The sequence below is a fragment of the Lynx canadensis genome, chromosome B4 (assembly GCF_007474595.2).
Source record: "Lynx canadensis isolate LIC74 chromosome B4, mLynCan4.pri.v2, whole genome shotgun sequence".
NCBI classification, from domain to species: Eukaryota; Metazoa; Chordata; class Mammalia; order Carnivora; family Felidae; genus Lynx; species Lynx canadensis.
In genome coordinates this window covers 119,065,303-119,086,454 of record NC_044309.1, presented here as the reverse complement: position 1 = coordinate 119,086,454, position 21,152 = coordinate 119,065,303, and the positions used below count along the sequence as shown (strand labels likewise).

The 21,152-nt window shown below is 39.8% G+C and overlaps 1 protein-coding gene and 1 long non-coding RNA gene across 4 annotated transcripts in view; one reads left to right on the top strand and one right to left on the bottom strand.

The window, feature by feature from the left end:
- Positions 1-1,472, bottom strand: part of LOC115519479 — a 40,944-nt gene extending 39,472 nt beyond the window's left edge. For all 3 annotated transcript variants that reach the window (XR_003970521.1, XR_003970522.1, XR_003970523.1), the window contains exon 1: positions 444-1,472. This is a non-coding gene — a long non-coding RNA (uncharacterized LOC115519479). The remainder of the gene's footprint in view (positions 1-443) is intronic.
- The window catches only part of ANKS1B (ankyrin repeat and sterile alpha motif domain containing 1B), a 448,876-nt gene that overhangs the window by 376,578 nt on the left and 51,146 nt on the right, over positions 1-21,152 (top strand). Inside the window, 4 exon segments of the mRNA XM_032594029.1 lie at positions 8,369-8,443; positions 14,652-14,665; positions 14,667-14,778; positions 16,890-16,961. Coding sequence (XP_032449920.1) covers positions 8,369-8,443; positions 14,652-14,665; positions 14,667-14,778; positions 16,890-16,961 — 273 coding nt within the window.

The window sequence follows — 21,152 nt, the reverse complement described above, 5'->3', positions numbered from 1 at the left end:
TATAGACAATTTGATGTTTTCCCCTTACTCTATTAATCATATCTAGCTCCTTGCCAATATCATTCTGATAGTGGATATGGGCCTCACAGCATCCTGATTCCCCAGCTCTGGGCACATCTGCTTCCTTGATGTTCATGGCTCGACGACATTAACGTATCGTTAACTCCTACTGAGCTTTCCTTCATGAAAATTTCCCAACCTTTACCAATGGCCACGAGCTGAGCCGTGCCTCTTTTCTCAGCCTTCGGTGGTGGTGGTGGTGATGGTGTGTGGGTAACCTTAATGCAGGACTTACATTTACATTACTCCTTTCCAGCAAAAACAGTTTTATCAAGTTGTTTATCCAGTAGTCCTAGAGTATCAATGTTTTGTAAAGCTTGATCAACACTCAGTGTGTCAGTGATCCTTCCCAAGTTTGTAATGTGCTAATTTAAAAACCTTACCTCGAAAAAGTATGCCTTTCAAGTAATTTCTCCAATGTGTTGATTTCAGTGTTGAACAGGCAGAACTGAAGAAAAAAAATGCAGTCTTCTGCCAGGGACCTCTTGGATGGGCATCATTTAAGATAATCATTCAACTAGACCTCGTTTGTCCATGTTTTGCATAAGGATAATATGAGGAGATAGTGGGGTCTCAACGTTGGTGAATGAATGGCTTTATCCAATACATCTTTGTTACCAGATGCAAGAAGCAGTGTTGAGCATCTAGTTAATAAACGGGTTTAAATAAAGAAAATGACAGTGTCAGTTTACGAGAAAGGAGCATAATGTATAAAAGATGTTACAGGCAAAGAACAGTATTACTCTGCAAAATCCAGTTCCTTTGCAGCATTTCCTGTTATGATAAAAAAGCTGATCACTGCTTTTCTGAATGAGTTATTAATATTTCTGGTTTTTAGGTGTTTAGTTGTTCTGAAAAATGTGTCAGTAATGGTGGCATCCAAAGTCTGAGGCAGAACAAATAGCCCATATTGCAATAAGCAGCATGATCCCACTTGACTTAAATTCCCTACAATATCCAGAGAAACTGGGACAATAAGATCTGGACTGTGCAATGTTCCTTTTTTCTTGCCCTGCTTTATTTTTTTTGAAGAGATATCATAAATAATTGTGTATTGTCATTTAGGGCTACAACCATCATATTAGGGAATGCGGGTTATACATTATCTCTACAAATGAATAACAGAAATCATAAAGCCTATAGTTCTCTCCTACTCTGGTAGCTGAGGGCTGATTTTATGTGCTGTCAGTAGCAGAATCAGTTAACAAGGAAGGAAGGGAGGGAGAAAGGAAGGTAGGGGGGGAGGGAAAGAGAGAAACCTGTAAACTTGGGCAAGCAATAGGAATTTATAATCGGAATCTCTATCGTACCAATGGACTTTTGATGGGACCAAAATGGTATTTAGTCCTTCCCACTTTTGCTAGATGGATTAATGCTGACACCAGCAATAGTGGGTCTCACACCGAGAACAACTGTTGGCCTGACTTTTCACTTCCAGCAGGTGATCTGTCCAAGAATTCCCTGTGGACACAGGGGAAGGTCACGGTCACGAAGGTTTGATAGGACTGCTCTTCAGAAAGGTGGAGAAATGACAGGAAGCAGGATTTTCTCGAGTCCAGCGTCCCCTGCAAATGAAACAGTCCATCTGAAAACTTTTAGAACAAGCGTCGGTGGCAAATAAATAGCAAAACAAAACAAAAAAACTTGAACTTGAGACATTCAAGTATAGTTGAAAAAGAAGAATCACATACAGTTGAGGGCCATGTGCATGGGGCAGAGGAGCACCTTTTCTGTATCAACAGCAGAGGGACAGAAGTGATCCGAGGCTGCCTCACGGCCTCTGGACAACTCTGGAGGGACAGAGGGTTCCGGTTTTCTGATTTCCAGGCAGCGTTCCGTTAGTGCCCCTGGAGGAAGGGGCTGCAGGGCTGTCACTGCTGGAAGAAAAGACAGAGGTGTTTGGTGCATTAATCCTTGCCTGAACTGAGTCCCTTTGACTCCGTCTTTTGATGGATCTCATTTTAGTCTCTGCTCAAGGAGCCGCCAAGTCCGCTGGCTGTTGCCCGAGCCTTCCTTTGTTAGGGTGCCCTTTTTTTCTTTTGCCTTTGAAGCTGTTTTGTTCAGTCTTCAAGTTTGTTTTTGTTTTATTTTAGAACTGCTGGCATCCAAGAGAAGGAATGGGCTTCATTATACCTTTAGCTTTCACCCTGAACCTTTCTTATTTCTTGTTGGATTCTTTCTGGTCAATTTCTGAACAACCCGAAGTGTGAAAGAATTATGACAAAAGTAAGGGAGAAACCGAGAAAAAAATGATTTTCTTTTTCAGGGCTAGAACAAGGCAGGAAATTTCATCTCTGGTAGAATCTGACCAGAGGGCTCTATTCACACACTTTTTTTTTTATTATTATTAAACTAACTACACAGTGTTGGCAGGTTGTCAGAGCCTAATTGGTGTTGGTGGGTAGATGGAGCTACTGTCAGCTTGCTCCATTCCAAGACCCACCATCAGCCTCTGAATCCCAGTTTACTACGGGTCCTGACAGTGGAAAAGGGATTGTGTCTGTAACAGTCTGCATTCCATAAACAGTGACAAAAAGCAGAACCGTTTCCTACTTACTTTGTGACCCATGCCTTGCGCTCAGAAGATGCAGTAGCTGTCCTGGAATGATGTCAGGGTGCCAGGGAGACAGATTCCTATGCTATAAACTTTTTTTAAACGTTCAACTTCCGCTTGAAAGAATAATCTGTTTACAGTGTGGGAAACATAGACTTAATTTGGATATAATATGCCAGATGCTCAGGGAAGTCTTCTCTGAGAAGGTGACATTGGAGTAGAGCCTGCGGGAGATAAGGGAGCTAGTCCACAGTAGCTGGAGGAAGAACATCTCAGGCAGAAGGGGAGACACATTCAAAGGCTTGAAGCAGGAGTGTGCTTTGCTGTCCAGAACCAGCAAGAAGAATAATAGGAGCGGAGGGTGGACAGATGAAGCGGAGATGGGTGGCAGAGGACGGAGATGCTTGCAGGCCATCGTTAGGACTCTGGATTTTCCTGTGAGTTAAATGGAGCAGAGCAGCACAATGCAGCTTTCATTTCAAACAGGTCATGGTGGCTGTTGTATTGAGAGTAAGCACTAAGGAGGCAAGGCTGAAAGCAATGAGACCAGTTTGCAAGCTCATGGAATAATCCAAGTGAGAAAAGGTAGTGGCTTGGATCAGGCAGTGATAGGATGAGAAGGCTGTAGAAGTGGATTCAACAGGATTTACTCCTGGATGGGAAATGTGAGCAAAAGGATGATTTCCACTGGAAGGAGGGATTTGCCATTTGCTAAGACAAGAAGGCTTAAAAAGAAGGTGAGGTAAGCAGGAGCTTGGTTTGGACATTTAAGGTTAAGATGCCTATTAATCATCAAAGTAGAGGTGCCAAGAAGGCAACTGGGTGTCTGAGTCTGGAGCTCAGGAGAAAGGTGGACTCAAGTGAGGACAGGAAAAGGGAACATGGAGACGGCATAGGCACCTCTTGGGGTGTTGTGGTTCTTAAAGAAGAGCAGAAATTGAGTAGGTGATCAAGGGAAGGAGTCTGTTGGCTTTTAGTAGAAGATGTTATAGCACTGTTTGAGAATGCTCCGGTAAAGAGGGGGGAAATACATGAGGAGGAAGAGAGAATATACTATAAACTACTGGATTGCTACCAGTTGAGCAGAAAAGAAGTCCACCTTTAGGAAGAAAACCTTGAAGAGAGAGAATGCACTTTCCATTTTGTCAGTATATTTGAATGCAAGTGTGTTGTGTTTTCTGAACTGAATTCCTGGTAACCTGAGATACAGGACGGTGACAAGAATGAGTGAGCTGCGTGTTGTATTTTAAGAAAACATTTCCAGAGTGAGGAGAGAGGTCTACACTAATGATAAAATTATATACCTTCACTTCATCAAGGAAATCAACATTAAATTATTAATTATATCTCAGTTATAAGACTACTACACATCTTTCCTTAATCCCCATTTATTTGGATATCATGGTAATTCAGGTTCAGATAAGCTAAGTTAGCCTGAGAAATAAGCAAATGAACTTGCAGAGGGATGTTTAACGTCCTTTTATAGAATTGTATAAGCTGGCCTTTGACATAGAGGTGTACTAATTACAAATGTTTCTTCTGTCTTCAACGAAGTGAGCAGCCCTTTGTCAGCTTTTATCAGGAAAGATGAGAAGTGTTCTAATAAAAAGTCTGCAAGGTTAATTTCTGGTGCCTTTTACCAGAAATACGTCAGCAGTGACGTCGTTGACGGAAGGCACAAGTGTCAACAACAAAGCGGACCAATTACAAATGGTAACGAGCAGCAGTAATTAATGTTCCTGTAGTGCTTTACTATTTGCCAAGAAACTTTTGAACACATTCTATGATTCCACTGATTCAGTAAATACATTTGACGGCCTTCTACTTTCCAGGTCCTAGAAATTTAGCTGTGAAAAAGTTCCGTCTCTCATGAAGCTTAACGAATTACAGAACAACCTGATGAAATAAGTGGGTCAAATACTATTATTGTTCTTCACAGATGAAGACATTCTAACGCTTAATCGAAGCTTAGATTTAAGTTACTACTGTTCTAGGAATTTGGGCCCTAGATGAAATCTTATCACCAGTATTTTCTTTCTCAGAATTGTTCAAAACTCAGCACTTCAGTACAAGTTGTACCCCGAAATATTATCTTCATCAATGTAGTGAAATTCTGTGGTGGAAACTCTTTTGCATTTAAAAAAATCATTCTGGCACTCAGTCTAATAACCATTGTGTCTAGAAGAAGAGCCATTTATATTATGAAGACACCAGTTACAGCTGATCCCCCTGAAGTAACTGCTCTTTGAGCCTGATGAATTATTTATTGCCAACAGAATTACTGCGGTATCTGAAATTATCAGCTTTTTCTTCAACAACCTCCATAACTAAAACTCAATTAACTGCATCTACTTTCAACTCTTTTTTAAAAGTCTGACTTTTTACCATTTGCATTGAGTCAATTAATTGTTGGAAATTATAGAAGTTCTATTTTTTCTAAGTTTAAGACATAGCTTATACATGAAAATAGTTATTGTAACGTCTTTAAAATGTATATAAACCATATACAAAGTCTCTTCAGTGTATGTAACTAGAGGTAGGTTTTTTTTCTTCATTGAAAAAATTTTTATATGGATTTCTAAAAATAAAATAAGTGATGCATGAGATGGTCTCTTCCCTCCTTAACTGTGGTAACTTTCTGGGACTGTTGGAAGATAATATTCGTGTAACAAGATGTTAAGTGGGAAATTTCATGTAGGTACTAAGTACCAAACATTCTCAAGAGAAAGCTGCTGAGAATGGAGCCAGATACCTTGTTCAGGATTGACCAAGATGTAATGAGTCCTGCCCTGCCCAGTCAGCTACCTGTCTGCACAGGCAGAAGATTGGTGTTGGGAAGGGCTGAGAACTGTCTGAGCCATTGAGGAGAGCATGTGGCAGAGGAGAGAGGTGTCCCCGTGCCCTCTAAGCCTAGTGAGAAGAGCTCTAAGAGGAAGGTCTATCCAGAGTGGGGGAACCTACCAGAAGGGGAAACTGGCATCTCTTTCCACAGTTGGAATTCTGACAAGCAGATACACCAGCCTGAGCTGAAGAAGAGGGAACTGGAGGGACATCTCCTGGCAGAGAGGGGAGTGGTCACAGAGCAAGCCCGTCCTGAGGAGGTTGGGTTATACCCTGTCCCCTGCGTCCCATCCAAGGGGCCAGCATGGACGCTAGGAGGGCTGAGCAGAGGTTAGAGGAAGTCAAGCTGGGGACGTATTTCTCACATCAGGAACTGTGCAGTGGGGACCCACTCCCCTTCCTCAGCAGAGCCCTCCAAAGATCTCACAGGGGTATACAGCAGAACCTGTGTGGGGGTGGGGCAGGGTGGGTGCACCAGCTACACAAGGATGCTGGAAGCCGAGTTAGTGTCACCTGGAGAAGCAGTGCAGCCGACGGAGAATCTAGCCATAGCCAGATAAGAAAAGAGGCCCTTGTCCTTGTCCTGTGCTCTCCTCCCCAACAAAGGGCATGAAGGAGGTAGAGCTTGGGTCCTGGGTTTCCAGGATTGGCCATTCCACCCCACTCCTCCCTGCTCCTACAGGAAGAACAAAGGAGAAGAGGACCAAGTACAAATCAAATCTCTTTTAGCCGCCATGGTTTTTTAAGCCTCAAGACTGGCCTGTGGTAAGGGAAGGCAAAGTTCGAATCAGATGATACTGGAGTTGCATACAAAATGGATTCTTAGTGACTCACAGTGACCAGGAAGTTAGGAGATCTGCCCAAAATGTCAAGTGGCCTGATGCCCATCAGGGAGGGGAGACTGGGCTGGCCCATTTGGGAATAAGGATTGGAAAACAATAAAACATTCAGGTTATTTGAACTCCAATGGAGTTGAGACTCTTCGTTGAACTGGTTACGTTTACAGACACTTGTTCCAGGATCAGTAAAACAATACATATCTCCATATAACTGGAGACTCCCTTTGCCTTCCTTGGCTTCCTGTGAAGTCAGTACCAAGCTGGCACTCCTTCCCAGCCATCCCCACAGGCTGACTTGTGACCCTCCCCTGTGTGACCTGAGCAAGCCACTTACCCTCTCTGAATGTCAGTTCAGCGCCTTCATCTGGCAGATAACAAGCGGTCCCTGGGTTACTTCTAGCACTAAAAGTCTCTGAAAGTTGTAAAAGAATTAGCTCAGAACTGTGGATGATAGTACTGAAAAGGTCAAGGATATCCTAGAAGTATGTTTTATGCCAGTTAAGATGGCAGTCCCACCAAGCATGGAGTTAGTATATTTAAATCAGATGGCAGCTATTGTAGATGAGGCTGGGAGGTTAATGGGCAACACTTAGCTTGCCTAGAGTTTAATTTTTGAAAGGTAGGAAGAGGAAGCTCCCCTGTGGAGGAAATAGCATGGAGTTGAGAGAGGGAGCTGAGAGTAGCAAACCTGGTTAAACCACTTAAAGTGGGAGGTGGTTGAAGTTGCCTTTGGTCAGGCCCCCCAGGGATCTTACTTCCTTAAGGAAATGCCAGTTACCTAACAATCCGTCCCCAGCAAGTTATCCAGATGACAGAAGGGATGGAAAGCAAAGATGTTTGTGTGTGGGTGGGACATGCCTCTGTAACTGGACAGAGAGATGTTAAATTTCTGGTGAGCATTTTTGGGAGGGTGGAGGTAGGGAAGACATTTAGCCAGGGATAAGTTTCTTTTCCATAATTCATTTGCTGATGCGATTGTTCTTTGCCGGGCTTCTAAACCATATTGTGGTTATGTTCTTATCTCCTTCCTGCATGATCTTTGTACGGCCTGCTTGTGAATTCTGGGGATGTTCACAGTGCTTACTGAGTAAGTTTAGGCATGCTGCCATTTTCTGTGATTCAATTTCATGGTGTCTTTTAGAATGATGGAATTCAGGAAAGAACTCTATAAAGATCAAGCCAGGAGTCTCTTCGCTTTATTGGTGGTTCTGCTGTAATTCCCGGGAGGGGACTTAGTTTGGCATTTGGTTCTAAGCAAACATTCTTGCCTTTAATAATTGTTAATTATTTAATTGTTAATGGTGTGGTGGAGAGTTGAGATCACGGAGCTGACTCATTAGGCTCCCCAGTGCTGTTCACCAAAGCGTCGCTTCAGTAACAGACCCCGGCTTCCTGGCCCCAACCCCTCCCTGCTCTAATCTCCTTCCTGCCTCCCCCACCACACACACTTCCACTGCTGAGTGGCAGACTGATGCTTCTTTCCATGTCAACCGCAGTTTTGCCCTTGAGAACTCCGGAGGGAGAAGGATCTTCTAGGTTTATCAAGTGGAGCAATGACTAAGTCAGGAAAGTCATTTTATTGCATTGTTTGCTTTTGGTCATTGAAGATAAGAAAATAAAAACATTTATTCTGCGTTAAAGGCTTTTTTCCCATCTTGAACTTCATGAAACTATTTATCCTCTGAAATGAATGATGTGAAGAGGGAAGATATTTCCGTTCTCTTTGGCAAATGTAAAACAGTTTGCTTTTTCCAAGATGTGCATTTATTGGTAATCTCCCTTGATATAAAACTAATGCATAAGTGGTTTTTTTCTACCCCCCCCCCTTCAGCCAACCCAAAATGCTTTTAAGCAAAAGAATGACTTGGAAGCCAATTATTAAACCTGGGCATCCTAAAACATTTTTTGAGTTTGTGTGTGCGCGTGCACGTGTGTGTGTATGTGCGTGAGTCAGTGTTTAAGAAATGTGATTCTTTGCTTTTTATTATGTTCCTCCTTCCTTTCCTTGATTCTACCATGGTAGCTGCCATGTTCTAAATATTGACAAGATGAGATAGTTTTCTGTTTATATCAGCAGTCGTCTGTCTGTGAGATATGGACGAATCAGAACGCTGGATTTCCTTTCTCAGCCATCCATCAGGTTCATAATGTAAGGTTACAAATGTTATTTTCTTTCCTGAACTTGCGCTCTGTAATGTGTTGCAAAGTGTTGTCAATAGCTACAGGTACTGTGTCCTGGGCAATGCAGAAAATTCGTGATGTCTAATGACTCCTGAGATCTTGTCTATTATATTTCATTCACTGTGCCTTGTGACTAGTTGACGTGCAAACATTGTCCTAAAATGAGAAACATACTTGGTTTTAAAGTCTGCAGTTAAAATCTGTCCCATGTGAGTTTTGACTTTCATCCCAGGTGTCTGTGTTAATTTGCTTTTACAGGAAGAAGGAAAAGGGTAAATTGATATATATTTTTATATATATACACACATATGTATATATCGGTGTTACTCTTCTTCATCTTGTACTTCCCCATGTCCATGGGCTATTCAACCCATTGTGTCTAACAGTTCTCAAAGGTTCGTGTGCTTTACTTGTGAGAAATATTGGAGTATGATTTGCATGATATTCTGTATACATTTTATGCAAGTGTGGGAGTAGTATAGCCAGGAGCTGCACTGTTACGGCTACAAAGTGGTTCTCAGCCTTTTTCCATTTGACGATTCTGAATTGATCTTTGGAAAGTGTTGAAATCATGACCCATTTTACACTGAGCCACCTAATATTCAAATATTCACATTTTACCTTTGCATACTTAAAAAAAATCACTTTTTGTTTGGAAAGTAGACATTTTCATGTTTGGTCTTTTCTGCTTTGTATTTTAAAATACAATCCTGTTTTCACATCCTGTTGAATAAATTTTTGCCATTGGATAGCCTGCTGTCTGAGCTGTCTGAGAGGTTGAGACATTTGGTTGAGAATCACTAAGCAGAGCTCTCAGGGTGGCATGTGAGGGCCTTTTTAGGGGAGCCACATCAGGCACACCCCTCCTGTGCATGGGACTTCTGGCTCTTGGGATCTTGGGGTCTCTACATTGCCTGGTACTGATGCTTCAGTGAACCAGTGGTCCCTCCCGAACCCGTAAATGCTAACCAGTGCTTTTTCATGTTCAGAAGTGGCCATCTCTGCTCTTTATCATCAAAAGGAACAAATTTAGTATAACCAACTGCATTTGACCAAACTAGCATTCTTTATTCCTGAAGATTTTTAAAACAACTGTTGTGGCATCCTCCTTTTATGTGTGTGTGAATGTTTGTAGGAGGCCTTTCTTTGCATTCACATCCAAATATGTATACATATTTATAAGCATAGAGCTCTATGTAACATTCTTCAGAGCCTTAGAGATGACAGAAAATACATGTAATCATGTATAACTTATGAATGTTTGGGTAGCCCATCTCTGATATTTGTCAGAATTATTGAAAGTGAAACCTTAAAATAACAGTTGTCATTTAAAATCATTTTAGTTTTTCATTAAGTGTTCTGAAGAAATAGAGAATAATGTTTGTTAATATTCAGAACTAAATTTATAAGCAGGTAGGTGGAAACAGTTCCTAGTATAAAAGATTTAAAAGCTTCTATTTAAAAAAATCAATTAAATCCTAATTTAAAAAAAATTTTAAAGAATAATACAAGGCTTGGAAAATACTGTACCTTTCTGTTCATGTTTGGAATCTAAGTGATAATAATCTAAGTCGTAATTATTTACTGACATCTTTAGGAAATTTTTTTATCAAGAAGAGAATGAGGATATCGACAGTGTTTCCCTTGTATGCACGGAGCATATAGAATATGGAGTTTCTTCAGTTTCCAGTTTGCAGGGAGAAAGCTACACACTATGATATTTTAGCATTTGCCTTATGAATCCGGTGCATATGAACTAAAAGTCATACGGTTTTACCATCTTTTAAAATAAGGCAAAGTTTAAAAGCTGCGTTTTAGACTCTGCCATCCAATAAAAATCTATCGGTAGACTTCTGTGAGTTTTTTTCTATGGTATATACTACTTAGTATATATAGATACTAAATTCAGTTAGTGGTTTTATACCTTTCAGCTGGTGGTATGAAAGACATTTAAGTATGGCCTACCTGTCCTTCAAACTCGGCCAGTCTATGCACTTTTGGTTCGCAGTTGGTAAATACCCGTTCAACAGAATCAATTTTCCGTTTAAAGCTCTAATCTCAAATTATGTTTTTCCTTTATCTTCAAAGGTTAGTTGAGCTCAAAAGGACACTTAATGATGTTAATTTTCCTTTGTTTTGTTGGTAATATCCTATACATACATACGTACATAGGCACATACATACAAGTAAATGAGGTTTTAAGCCATGACCAAATACTTGGAATATTAAGATCATTCAATACATGAACATAAAGGAAAGGTGTGAGTATTTTCAGCTCAAAAAAAGTAGCCTGAAGACATCTAGTAAGAGTGCCTTGAATCATTTCTCTTCTGTAATTGCTAAAGCCTTTAAAGGTACTGTCAGTCAGTAACAGTTTAAGATGGAATTTTACCCCAACCTTTTCCTCTTGTATTTTTTTATTCTATTTAAATATTGCTGCGTCATTGTTACCTGTGTTCAGATCTGTTCGTTGAGGATAAGGTTTGATTATGTAAGTTTTGATTATAAACCATTTTTTGAGGCAAAACATCTGTTTGATTTTTTTTCATATTAAACGTTTTTAAAAACTGGGAAATTATTAAATTAATTTTATTAATTTACCTGAAGAAATACAGGTTCCATCTTGATATGAGTATACTATTTGGCAAGACCTGACAATGGGCCTCACAGTGTGGAATTATTTTATAGCTAAGGAAGAAACCCTAATTTGCTTTTTGGTTTCTTTTGCTATTCCATACAATATACTGCCCTACTCAGTTCCTCCCTAGCTCATTCCTGCTGCAGTCCAGCCTCCGAGGTGGGTGAGCCCAAAGGCACCCTTGTTCTCGGACCCTTGTACTGTCAGCTGCCAAGTTGAAGCTGGAACAAACCCAGCCAAGCCAAGGCCATTCCTGCCCTTTGTAGTAATGTGTCACCAAGTCTGTCCATTCTCATAAAATTAAACTCCAAAGAGAAAGAATCAACACCTATAATTGCGTCTCAAAATCGTATCTTGAATCCAGTAAAACAACTGTAATCAGTTGATGAATTCGGCAGAAAAGATACATAATTTATTTTTTTATACCTTCAATCTTAACAACACTTTTCCCTCATCTGAAAATGAATTTCTGCAAATGGTCCTAAATGTGACAAACTCAGTGTCTGTTTCCAGAAAGATAGATTCAGTCTGTATAGAGAATTTAAAAATATTTGGACTGGAGCAATGTTTCAAGGCCACAAAAAAATAAAGTAAGGACTGTGTTTATCTTCCCTATAATTTCCTCCCTCCCCCATAGCACGTAGGGGAGGCCCTGTCAGATCATTCTGAATTCAAAGCAGGTGGCTTGTGATTTCTGGACAAAGTGAAGTCATAGAAGAGCAGATGATGGCGCTGCCTAAACAGAGTTAAATGGATGTGCCACGAACTTCTTCAAGTGGTTATCAAATAAGAGGTCGGGATGAATTCCAGACTGAGTTGGTATGTGCTGGGGCTTGTTACTCCCAAAATGGCTGCTACGACTTATGTGGATGATGTAAATTTGGATCAGCATTTGGCTGTAGTTCTGCTTTAAATGTACGGAACTCACATTGAAATTTAGTTATAAACGTGCCTGAGTTAATTCAACAGTTAGAGAATGAGTTTGCATATGATTTGCATGCTTAATGTACTAATACCTGAAATGTCCCCATAACCCCAGCTTCTCCCCACTTCTCCCCACCCCCAGCCCTATTCCCAACCCTTGCCCGCAACCTGTGGTACCCCCATCTCCTGCCATGTCTGTTCAGACTGTTTTGAAAACTGCCTGTTGAGCTCGGCCAAGGTGTACCCAGCTGAACTATGACAGGTCTCATGTGAAGATCTGATGCTTGGTTTAAGTTGTCACCTCAGCAAACACTGGATCGAAGGATCTTATAACATCAACGAGCTCCTCTTTTTGTATCATTCCACGGAGTTGCGTGCAAACTTCTGTTGTTCCATTAACAGTGTTACCTGTGACTTAAATGTACAACACCTGTTTGCTATGTTGTTGTTGCTTTATCGAGGCGGGGGGCGGGAAGCAGGTTAATGGGGCAGATTAGAGGACTTGCCAGATTTGGGGAGAGCTTTTAATTAAGAACTCATAGCTGCATGTTTCCAGAGCTTTAACTATAGGTATTATCACTTAAAGGTTATTACACTCACCTTCAAAATAATATCAAAATCCACATTTCCTACATTTTCAATTTTTACTAGTTTTTTTAAAGAGCAAATTACAGCCCGTTGAATTAAAGACTAGAGACATAATTAAGACCAGATGTTTGAAAGAGAAGGCTAAGAGAAGATCATAATAGGCAGCCAGAGGAAAACTTACTCCTAAAATTAATTGAAGTCAGTCATTGCTTTTACAAAATAAAAGTTCATATAATATAAAGAGAAAACTCAAGAATGAGTCAAGGATGGGTCCTAAGGCACACAAAAATGCTAAAGTAATCATTCCAGGTAAAGTCTTAACTGTATCAACAGACAGGAGACAGGAGAACCGAGCCATCTTCAAGTACAAAGAATAGCTTAGACTAGAGCGTGAGGGAGAGCTCGAGAAAATCTGATAGGTTGCACACTCCAGTGAGAAACTAATGAGCTAGCATGATACTAACGTTGCTCTTCCTGAGATTAGGAGTGACCCATCTCAAAGAGAAGAGCTTCACATTCTCTGCCCCAGTGAAAAGGCATTCTGGAGGGGCTCTAGAATTTTCTTCCATTTTTCCAGAGCCTGTTAGAAACTTCCGAAGGCAAAGCCTATGCCTACCACTTCCCAGCATTAGCAGCCACCTCATGTAAGTCCAGACCGAACAGAGAAAACTGAAATGCTGGTCCTCTTCCCCAAAACACACATCCTATTTAAGCTATTCCTGGAGACTTGTGGTTTTAACCTGTTAGGGTCTCTGATCCTTTCAAAGAATTTAATGAAAGCTGTAGACTTTTTCTTTCCCAAAACATACATCTCCATCCACAATTTTGCATTCTTATCCTAGAGTCCTTGAAAATCTTCCTTAAGAAACCCTACAGCATCAACCTATTTGCTAGTACTTCTATGAAACTTGGTCTCTAACCAAAGTTTTACTTGTTTTTGGAGTTCATGAGACCTATTTGTATTCTTTCAACTCCTGAGAAGAGTAATTCCTTATAATTCTACAAGACCAGCCAAATCCAGGTTAAAAGAGAGTGGCTTTGGAAATCTGCCTGTTGTCTAGTTTTGTTAATGTCCATCTGAGAACAAAGAGCTGAATTTCATGAAATGAGAATCTTCAGGGAAGAGAGTGAGAAATCTCCCATATATAATACCTAAATTGGACTAGAGCCAAGAAAACACCTGCCAGCATGGACCTCTCACTTCATAGATGCTCACACTAAACCGTTATATGAGGCTAACCTCATGGAAAACGGTAAATGAAACTACGGGATGTCCTTCTGTCTCAGGTCTTAGTGGGCATATGCGTTATATGATACGCCATCATATGTGCACGTGCTTGTATTTGTGAATCATTTGCACATATGACCAACTTGGTATTTAAGTGTTTATTATTCATGTGTGCTTTAGGTTTTCTGAGAAAGGTAGCTGAATACATCCAAGACAGTCACAGTGGCATTTTATCAATCCAAATGCATTCAGATGAGGGAAACTTGTCATCCATTCGTAATTTTTCTTCTAAAATTTTGTTTAGAGTCACACTTTTACTACCTTTTCTCCAGAGATATAAAATTATCCCAAGAACACAGTACATGTCACATTTGGAAACTGAAATTCATGGAACTGTGTATCCTGAATGTAAAAGCAGTTCAAACTAAAAATTTCAAATAATCAAGGTTAAAAACAGAAAAGTCTTTTCAAAGTTGTATGTTCTTTTCTGTTGTGACAGAAAACTATGAATTAGTGCCTCATTTATGAAGATCTCTATGTTTTATTTTAAAATTAGCTTAGGGCGTCAATCTAAAAATGGAGTAACTTCTTTCACACCTCAAAAATTAACTCAGCTTTGGGAAATATGATGCTACCACATATAAAACCGTAATAAACAGTAAAGTATTTATGTGCACATAATACACCCGAATGCATTTGCACATCCCAGCACACGTGTATAAGAAGAACTCAGGCTAGCTATAGGGAATGAACTTGGCCAACTGCTCATATTACGTCTAGAATAAATGTGATTTTCAGACAGGAGACTGGGGAACCTTCCATTACCTTGCGACCTCCAAATGAAGCCACAGCCTCCACTCCAGTACAGTACTGGCAACACCACCCAGAAAAGCTCATCTTCCAATCGTGTGATTACAAAGCTTTTGTAAGTTACTATGAATTCAATATTTGGGTTCCAGAGGGGATAGAGGGTTGTTTCTGGCTTGTTTACTTTTATGTTGAAAATATACCAAAATGTCCCCTGCTGAAACTCTTAAAGTATTCTCCCATTCTTATTCTTTTTTTTAATGTCTTATTTATTTACTTACTTATTTACTTATTTATTTATTTTGAGATAGAGAAAGACAGCACGAGCTGGGGAGGAGCAGAGAGAGAGGGAGACGCAGAATCTGAAGCAGGCTCCACGTTCTGAGCTATCAGCATAAAGCCCAACGCAGGGCTCGAACTCATGAACCACAAGGTCAATGACCCAAGCCAAAGTCAGATACTTAACTGACTGAGGCACCCGGGCGCCCTGTCCCTTCTCTTATTCTTAAAGTAGCCTTTTCTGTACAGAGAAAGTCCAAGTAAATAGAGCTTTATAATCCCTTTGAATCTTGTGAGCTTAAGATCTATTTTGTATATAGTTGTATATCTTAAATGAGATAAAGCATGATCTTTAAATGGGTATGAATAGAAGTATAGCACATACAGACATCTCCACTCACTCACTAATGATCTCAAAACATTGGCTCTACTACCAGATTTTTTCACTAGAATTATAATACTGGGTATTTTTTTTCTAATAGAAGAGAGAATCAGGCTTAGCTGAAAATGCAATATAAACAGGGAGGTGTTGAAAAAATACTGTAGGTTTGGGTGGGGGCAGGTGGTGGTTGTCATGACTACAGCTGGAGAAGGAAAATCACCTCTTTTACAAAGAAATGTTTCAATTAGGACAAACTTCACTGATATCTTAAAAAACAAGGATTTCACCAAATTCATTTTTCTTAATTTGATTAAGATGTGGGCATTCTGGTTGCATAGCAATTTGGCCTTTTTTTTTTCATTTTGTTATCTATCCCTCTTTTACTGCCTACTTGTTGTGAAGCACTGGATTTATTTCAGCAGTAATCTTTCCAAAACTGTAGGATTGAAATGCCTCCTTCCTCCTCCAAAGCTCAAACACCAATCCCTGAGCCTTTGGAAACTCTCCTTTCAAGGCCCTTAACCACGCCCTCTGCTCTCCAGCCCTTAAGCGCTCACCCTCTTCCAGTCGGCAATTTCTTGGTTTGCAGGCCTGATTCCCAACTGCGGTTTTGCGGAGTGCCAGCGTTTCTTCAGTCCTGTCAGGAAAATAATTATTTTAATTCACTTTTTTAAAAAAACAACAACAACATAAGAGCTCTTTTTTTTTTTTTGAGGGAGATTAGGGAGGGAAAAAAATGACAAAGGAACCCGACTGAAGCTTCAAAGAGTTGAAGAGGAGTCTATTGGTGGAAAGGCAAAAGAGGCATTTTGCTACAAACTGCCCCGCAGCTAGAACATGGAGCCTGAGTGGCGTTTTGTCCCGAGGCGGTATTGGATCTGATCACCTACCCGCACGGTGGTTAGTCATTCCTGGGAGGAGACTTTTCTCATCTTCCCCTCCCCCATTCAGCCCTCCGTGTGGGTTTGCAGCAGGGACTGAACTCTTTCTGTTCGGGAACAACCGAGATGCCGTTCTCCCTCCCCGCTGGCTCCCATCCCGCGCCCATCCCGTTCTCAGGTGGATCAACCACGGGGCGCGCAGCTGTGAATGAAAAGACCCCAAACTGCGTCTCCGCCCGAGAACAGCCTAACGTTAATTACCTACGCAGCCAAGTCAGCCCAAATGGGGTGCATGTTGCTTAGCTTCTCAGCTGTCTCACACAACCCTGTAATTACGTAGAGAGTAGTGTGATTTATTTTTGCAGACATTGCTGCCTCAAAAAAAAAAAAGGAAAACATTTTTAGATGCCCCCATTTTGCAGTTAAATATGATTTGAAAGATGGCATCTTTAGAGATGCTGCAGTTTTATTATAAAGAGCAATTTACAGCCCTCAGAACTGTAGTTAATTCTACGGCATTCTCTTTCTAAAGGCATTTATTAGGATTAGTTACTCTTAGTTTTTTAAAGTTATTCAGCAACTTTCAGCCAGGAAACCCAGCCAATAGGACTTCCACAGTTTGGTTTCTAAATCGCAACTCATATTTATACTCTTTTTCATAAATCATTGAAATGTTTTGTATTTTAGTATTTAGGTTCTATGCTGATAAAAGAGCTCAGAGGGACAGAATCAACCCAAGATGCCTGTGCAAAAATGAGGGTAAGTTTGCCAAACAATTTTATTTCTAGTCGCTGAAATACTAAATACCGGGTATGGTTACAAATTGCCACTTTTCAAATGACTATTTTCTTCATCTGTTGGTCTGCTGAATCACATTGCTGTTCCATAAAAAGGTGTTTGGGCTTTGTTCATGTTTATACTTGAGTTTATCTCACTGTAGTTTGAGTTGATATCCGTTGGATATATTTATGTATTTGTGCCATATTACATTTATTATTTTTAAAAATTTAAAGTTAATTGTATATACACTGGTCATTCTCCAGATTGAGAAAAATGGTCTTTAGTTGGTTGCAAGAAAATGCTTTAAGCACCTACCTGTCAGTCTGAGAACATTTACTGTAAAGACCACCAGTTAACTAAAAAATTATCAAATGCTAAAGTATTGAGAGCATATTATATAAAGCTAATGTTCTTTATGGGTATTAATTCTTAATTATTCTGGGTTGTTGTTGTTTTTTAGTATAAGAAAAAAAACCATTCAACTCTGAGTTAAATCATGTAAGGGCAGTAAACGTTGACAAAAAGGGCAATTGCAAATGCCTGTGATTGGTGATTGCTGGGTTCCTAGGAAGCTGTATTAGCCAGACCAAGTTTTACTCCTGCTGCACACCCACTTTAGCTTTTGTTTTTTTCTGTATCCTTTATTCTTGCTTCCTCCATAGCAGATATATAGAGGGGTGTGGCGCTGACTGACAGTATAGACTGAGAATAGTAGGCTTACTCCATATAGCAACTAACACTCAAATTTAAGTTTGTCAGCAAGTGAACCCTAACTCTTATTTGCGGCCAGTTTACATCATCATTTATTTTATATGAGCAGTGTTGGGTGGGAAATATTTAAAAGCATTGAATTAAACTAAAACAGTTATGAAGGCAAATATGTAATACTGATTGCTCTTGGAAGGCTGAGGGTGTGTGAATCTTCATGAAACTGAGACCTCAGTATGTGATCACTGATTTAATATTTGGATCAGCTCAGTAACAGAAAGACTGAAAATAGTTATCCTTCTATTTGATGTAGAGTTATACTTCTGTTGTCAGTGCCAAAGAATCTTTATCCCAGGTACTATATTTAGATGAAAAAAGCTGTGGTATGTGTCAGGAACTCTATGTTCTGGTTTTCTTGCTGCTTACATGCTGTGGAAGTCACTCTTAGTCATAATAATAATAACTGCTAATATTTACCAAGTAGGTAAAATGTGCCAGTCTTCTATGCTGGGTGCGTTGTGTGTTTATCCCACTGAATCCTATCACAAACCTAGAGATTAGTAGTGTCCTTACCCCCACTTTACTCTTGAAGAGACTGAGGCTGAGAGAGGTTAAGTAACTTTCCCGAGGTCACATAGTGAATAACTTGCCAATCTGGAACTAGAACGCAGATCTGACTCCAGCATTTAACTACTGCACTTGCCTGCTTCCCCTGGGCCTCGTTTTCTTACTTAGAAAATGAGGACATGGGACGAGGTGCCCTGTAGGGGTCTTGGTTCACGGTTTTATAATTCTGGGAATCTGGTATTCTCAATATATATCCGCTCTAAATTATGTCACCAGTGAACAATAAAATGGGAACATTTTTCAATCATCAAGCCTCATAATGATTTTAGAGCTATTTATGAACGTGTCTAAGAAATTAATTTGGCATCTCTGATTTAATGCTATTAACTCAATTATCTGAGTCCAGCTACTTCGATGCTGTAATCCGCATAAATAGTGCATACAGCACATAGCACCATTTAAAACCAGATTTGTGATTTGAATTTCAATTTCTTGAAATTAAGTGGATCTGAAATTCCATTCTGATAACAGGGAAGCCATTTTAATAGTGTCAGTGGAGAATAATTTAGTTAAATACTCTGTTGCTTAAAATGAAACAGAAAAGGCCTTCTGTTTAGAAGCCATTCTTCTGTTCATTGGGGTTTTTCTGGTTTGCTGCCCTTGGTGTTTATTTGGGGTAGTTTACATGAAAATAGGGACTTCATTGCTTCTTAGAATATCACAAACCCTTATTCCCCATCTTGATTAAATAAATATCAGTCTTTGGTACAGTGGCTGAAGTTGCACTCAGTGGATTTATTAGAGCCTTTCAAAAGGAGAAACTCAGGTTTGCTGTTATCTGGGACTATTGTATTGTGAATTAGAACTCTCACCAACTGAAAATGGTGTGGATCTCAACTGGCAGTTAATTTTCAGTTTGAACTTCAAGACGCTGTTTTATCTGTTTTCAACATGGTAGCATTGCAGTCAAAAGTCCCAGAATGATCAGGTCTACCCAGGGGAAATACTTTAGGACTGGTGATCTTAGAAGTTGATATGTAGTAATATCATTAGGCCAAATTACTGTAGATTAAAACTTTACCTGGTTTTTAACTCTTTGGGTGTAAAAAAAAAAAAAAAGACGTTTTCAATTCAACAGTATGCATTTTAGCTGAAATTAAAATTTCTTTCCCAGTAAGAAGTAAATCAGTACGGTTCTTTATTCTGAGAAATGCTTCCTTAATGTACTTTGTTAACAAAGATGACTAAGATTTGGCTCCTGCTCTCCCTGAGTTCACAGTTCAGTAGAGAAATCCTACAAGTTAACATGTAATTCCCCCAAAGTAGGAGAAGTTTCACTATAGCGTAGTCTTCATGTTTCCATCAACCTGCAGGATCATCACAGATGATCCCCAAAGTGACCTGCAAGCATGGTATCCTAAAATCAGTTTTTCAATACTAATAGCAGTTAACACTTGACAGCTATAGACCAGGCCCTGCACATGTGATTATGTGCATTAATTCATTTAATCATGAGTGAGTATTGCTACTGTCCCCATGTTACATGTGGGGAAACAAAAGCCAGTGAAAGTTAAGTAACTTACCCAAGGTTAGCCAGCAAGCAGTGCAACCAGGATTTGAACCCAGGTGATCTAGCTCCACCACCGAACTCCAAACCCTAGGCTGCACTACCTCTCTAATGAGCCCTTGGAACATTTATTGCCCGGAGTTTGAAAATAGCTGAAAATGTCCCTGCCTGAGTGGCTCAGTTGGTTAAGCATCCAACTCTTGATTTCAGCTCGGTCATGATCTCACCATTTGTGAGTTCAAGCCCCACATCAGGCTCTGTGCTGGCAGTGCAGATCCTGCTTGGGATTCTCTCTCTCCCTCTGTCTCTGCCCTTCCCTCTCTTTCTCTCTGAAGAGAAAGAAATAAACTTAAAAAAATTAAAAACAAAATAAAATAGCTGAAAATGTGGATCATTTATGTTGACAAAGAGCTTTAGGAACCCTCAAAGAATCTGTAAAATTAGCTAAATTAAACCATGTAGGTACAGATATATATAGTAATTTGGGGTACATTCCAATGTGTTAACCTAAATAATTTTAAGAGAGTTTTTCTTGCATCCTAAGCAACTATATTTTTTTTCCATAATACTTAAATACATGTACTTTGCCCCAGCACAAACCAAACATAATGTTCCCCCTTCAGAAACATTTGGAGTGTTTGGTGGTCACAATTGGTTAATTTCTAAGTTTATCTAAGCCTGTTTATTCATCTCTAAGGTCCCCTCCATTTCTGAAACCAAGATAATTCTACACTGATGTCCTGGTATTTTATTATACTCATATTATTTCAGTCAAAAATAGGCCATCATAAGCTAATGTATGTGAGATGGTCGTAATTCACATCATTCTGTTCAGGTCAGCCAGCTTTTTTCCTCTTCAAACTGCCTTATAATTTTTCTAACAGACTTTACTTTTTAGAGCAGTTTTAGGTTAACAGAAAAATTAAGCATAAAGTGAAGTTATTGAACATACCCCCTCCACCATTCACTTCCCAGTTTTGCATATTAACATGCATTGATGTGGTACATTTGTCACAATTACGAACAATATTGTTATTAACTAAAGTCTGTGGTTTCCATTAGAGTTCATTCTCAGTGTTATACAGTGTTTGGGGTTTTGACAAATGCAGCCATTACAGTGTCACAAAGAATTGTTTCATGCCCTAAAAATCCCCTGTGCTCTACCTGTTCATCTCTCCTCTCCCCTGCCCCCAGTCCCTGGCAACCACTAACCTTTTTACTGTCTTCTGTCTTTTCCAGAATGTCAAATAGTTGGAATCATACAGTGTGTACCCTTTTCAGACTGGCCTCTTTCATTTCTTTAGCAATATGCTTTTAAGCTTCCTTCC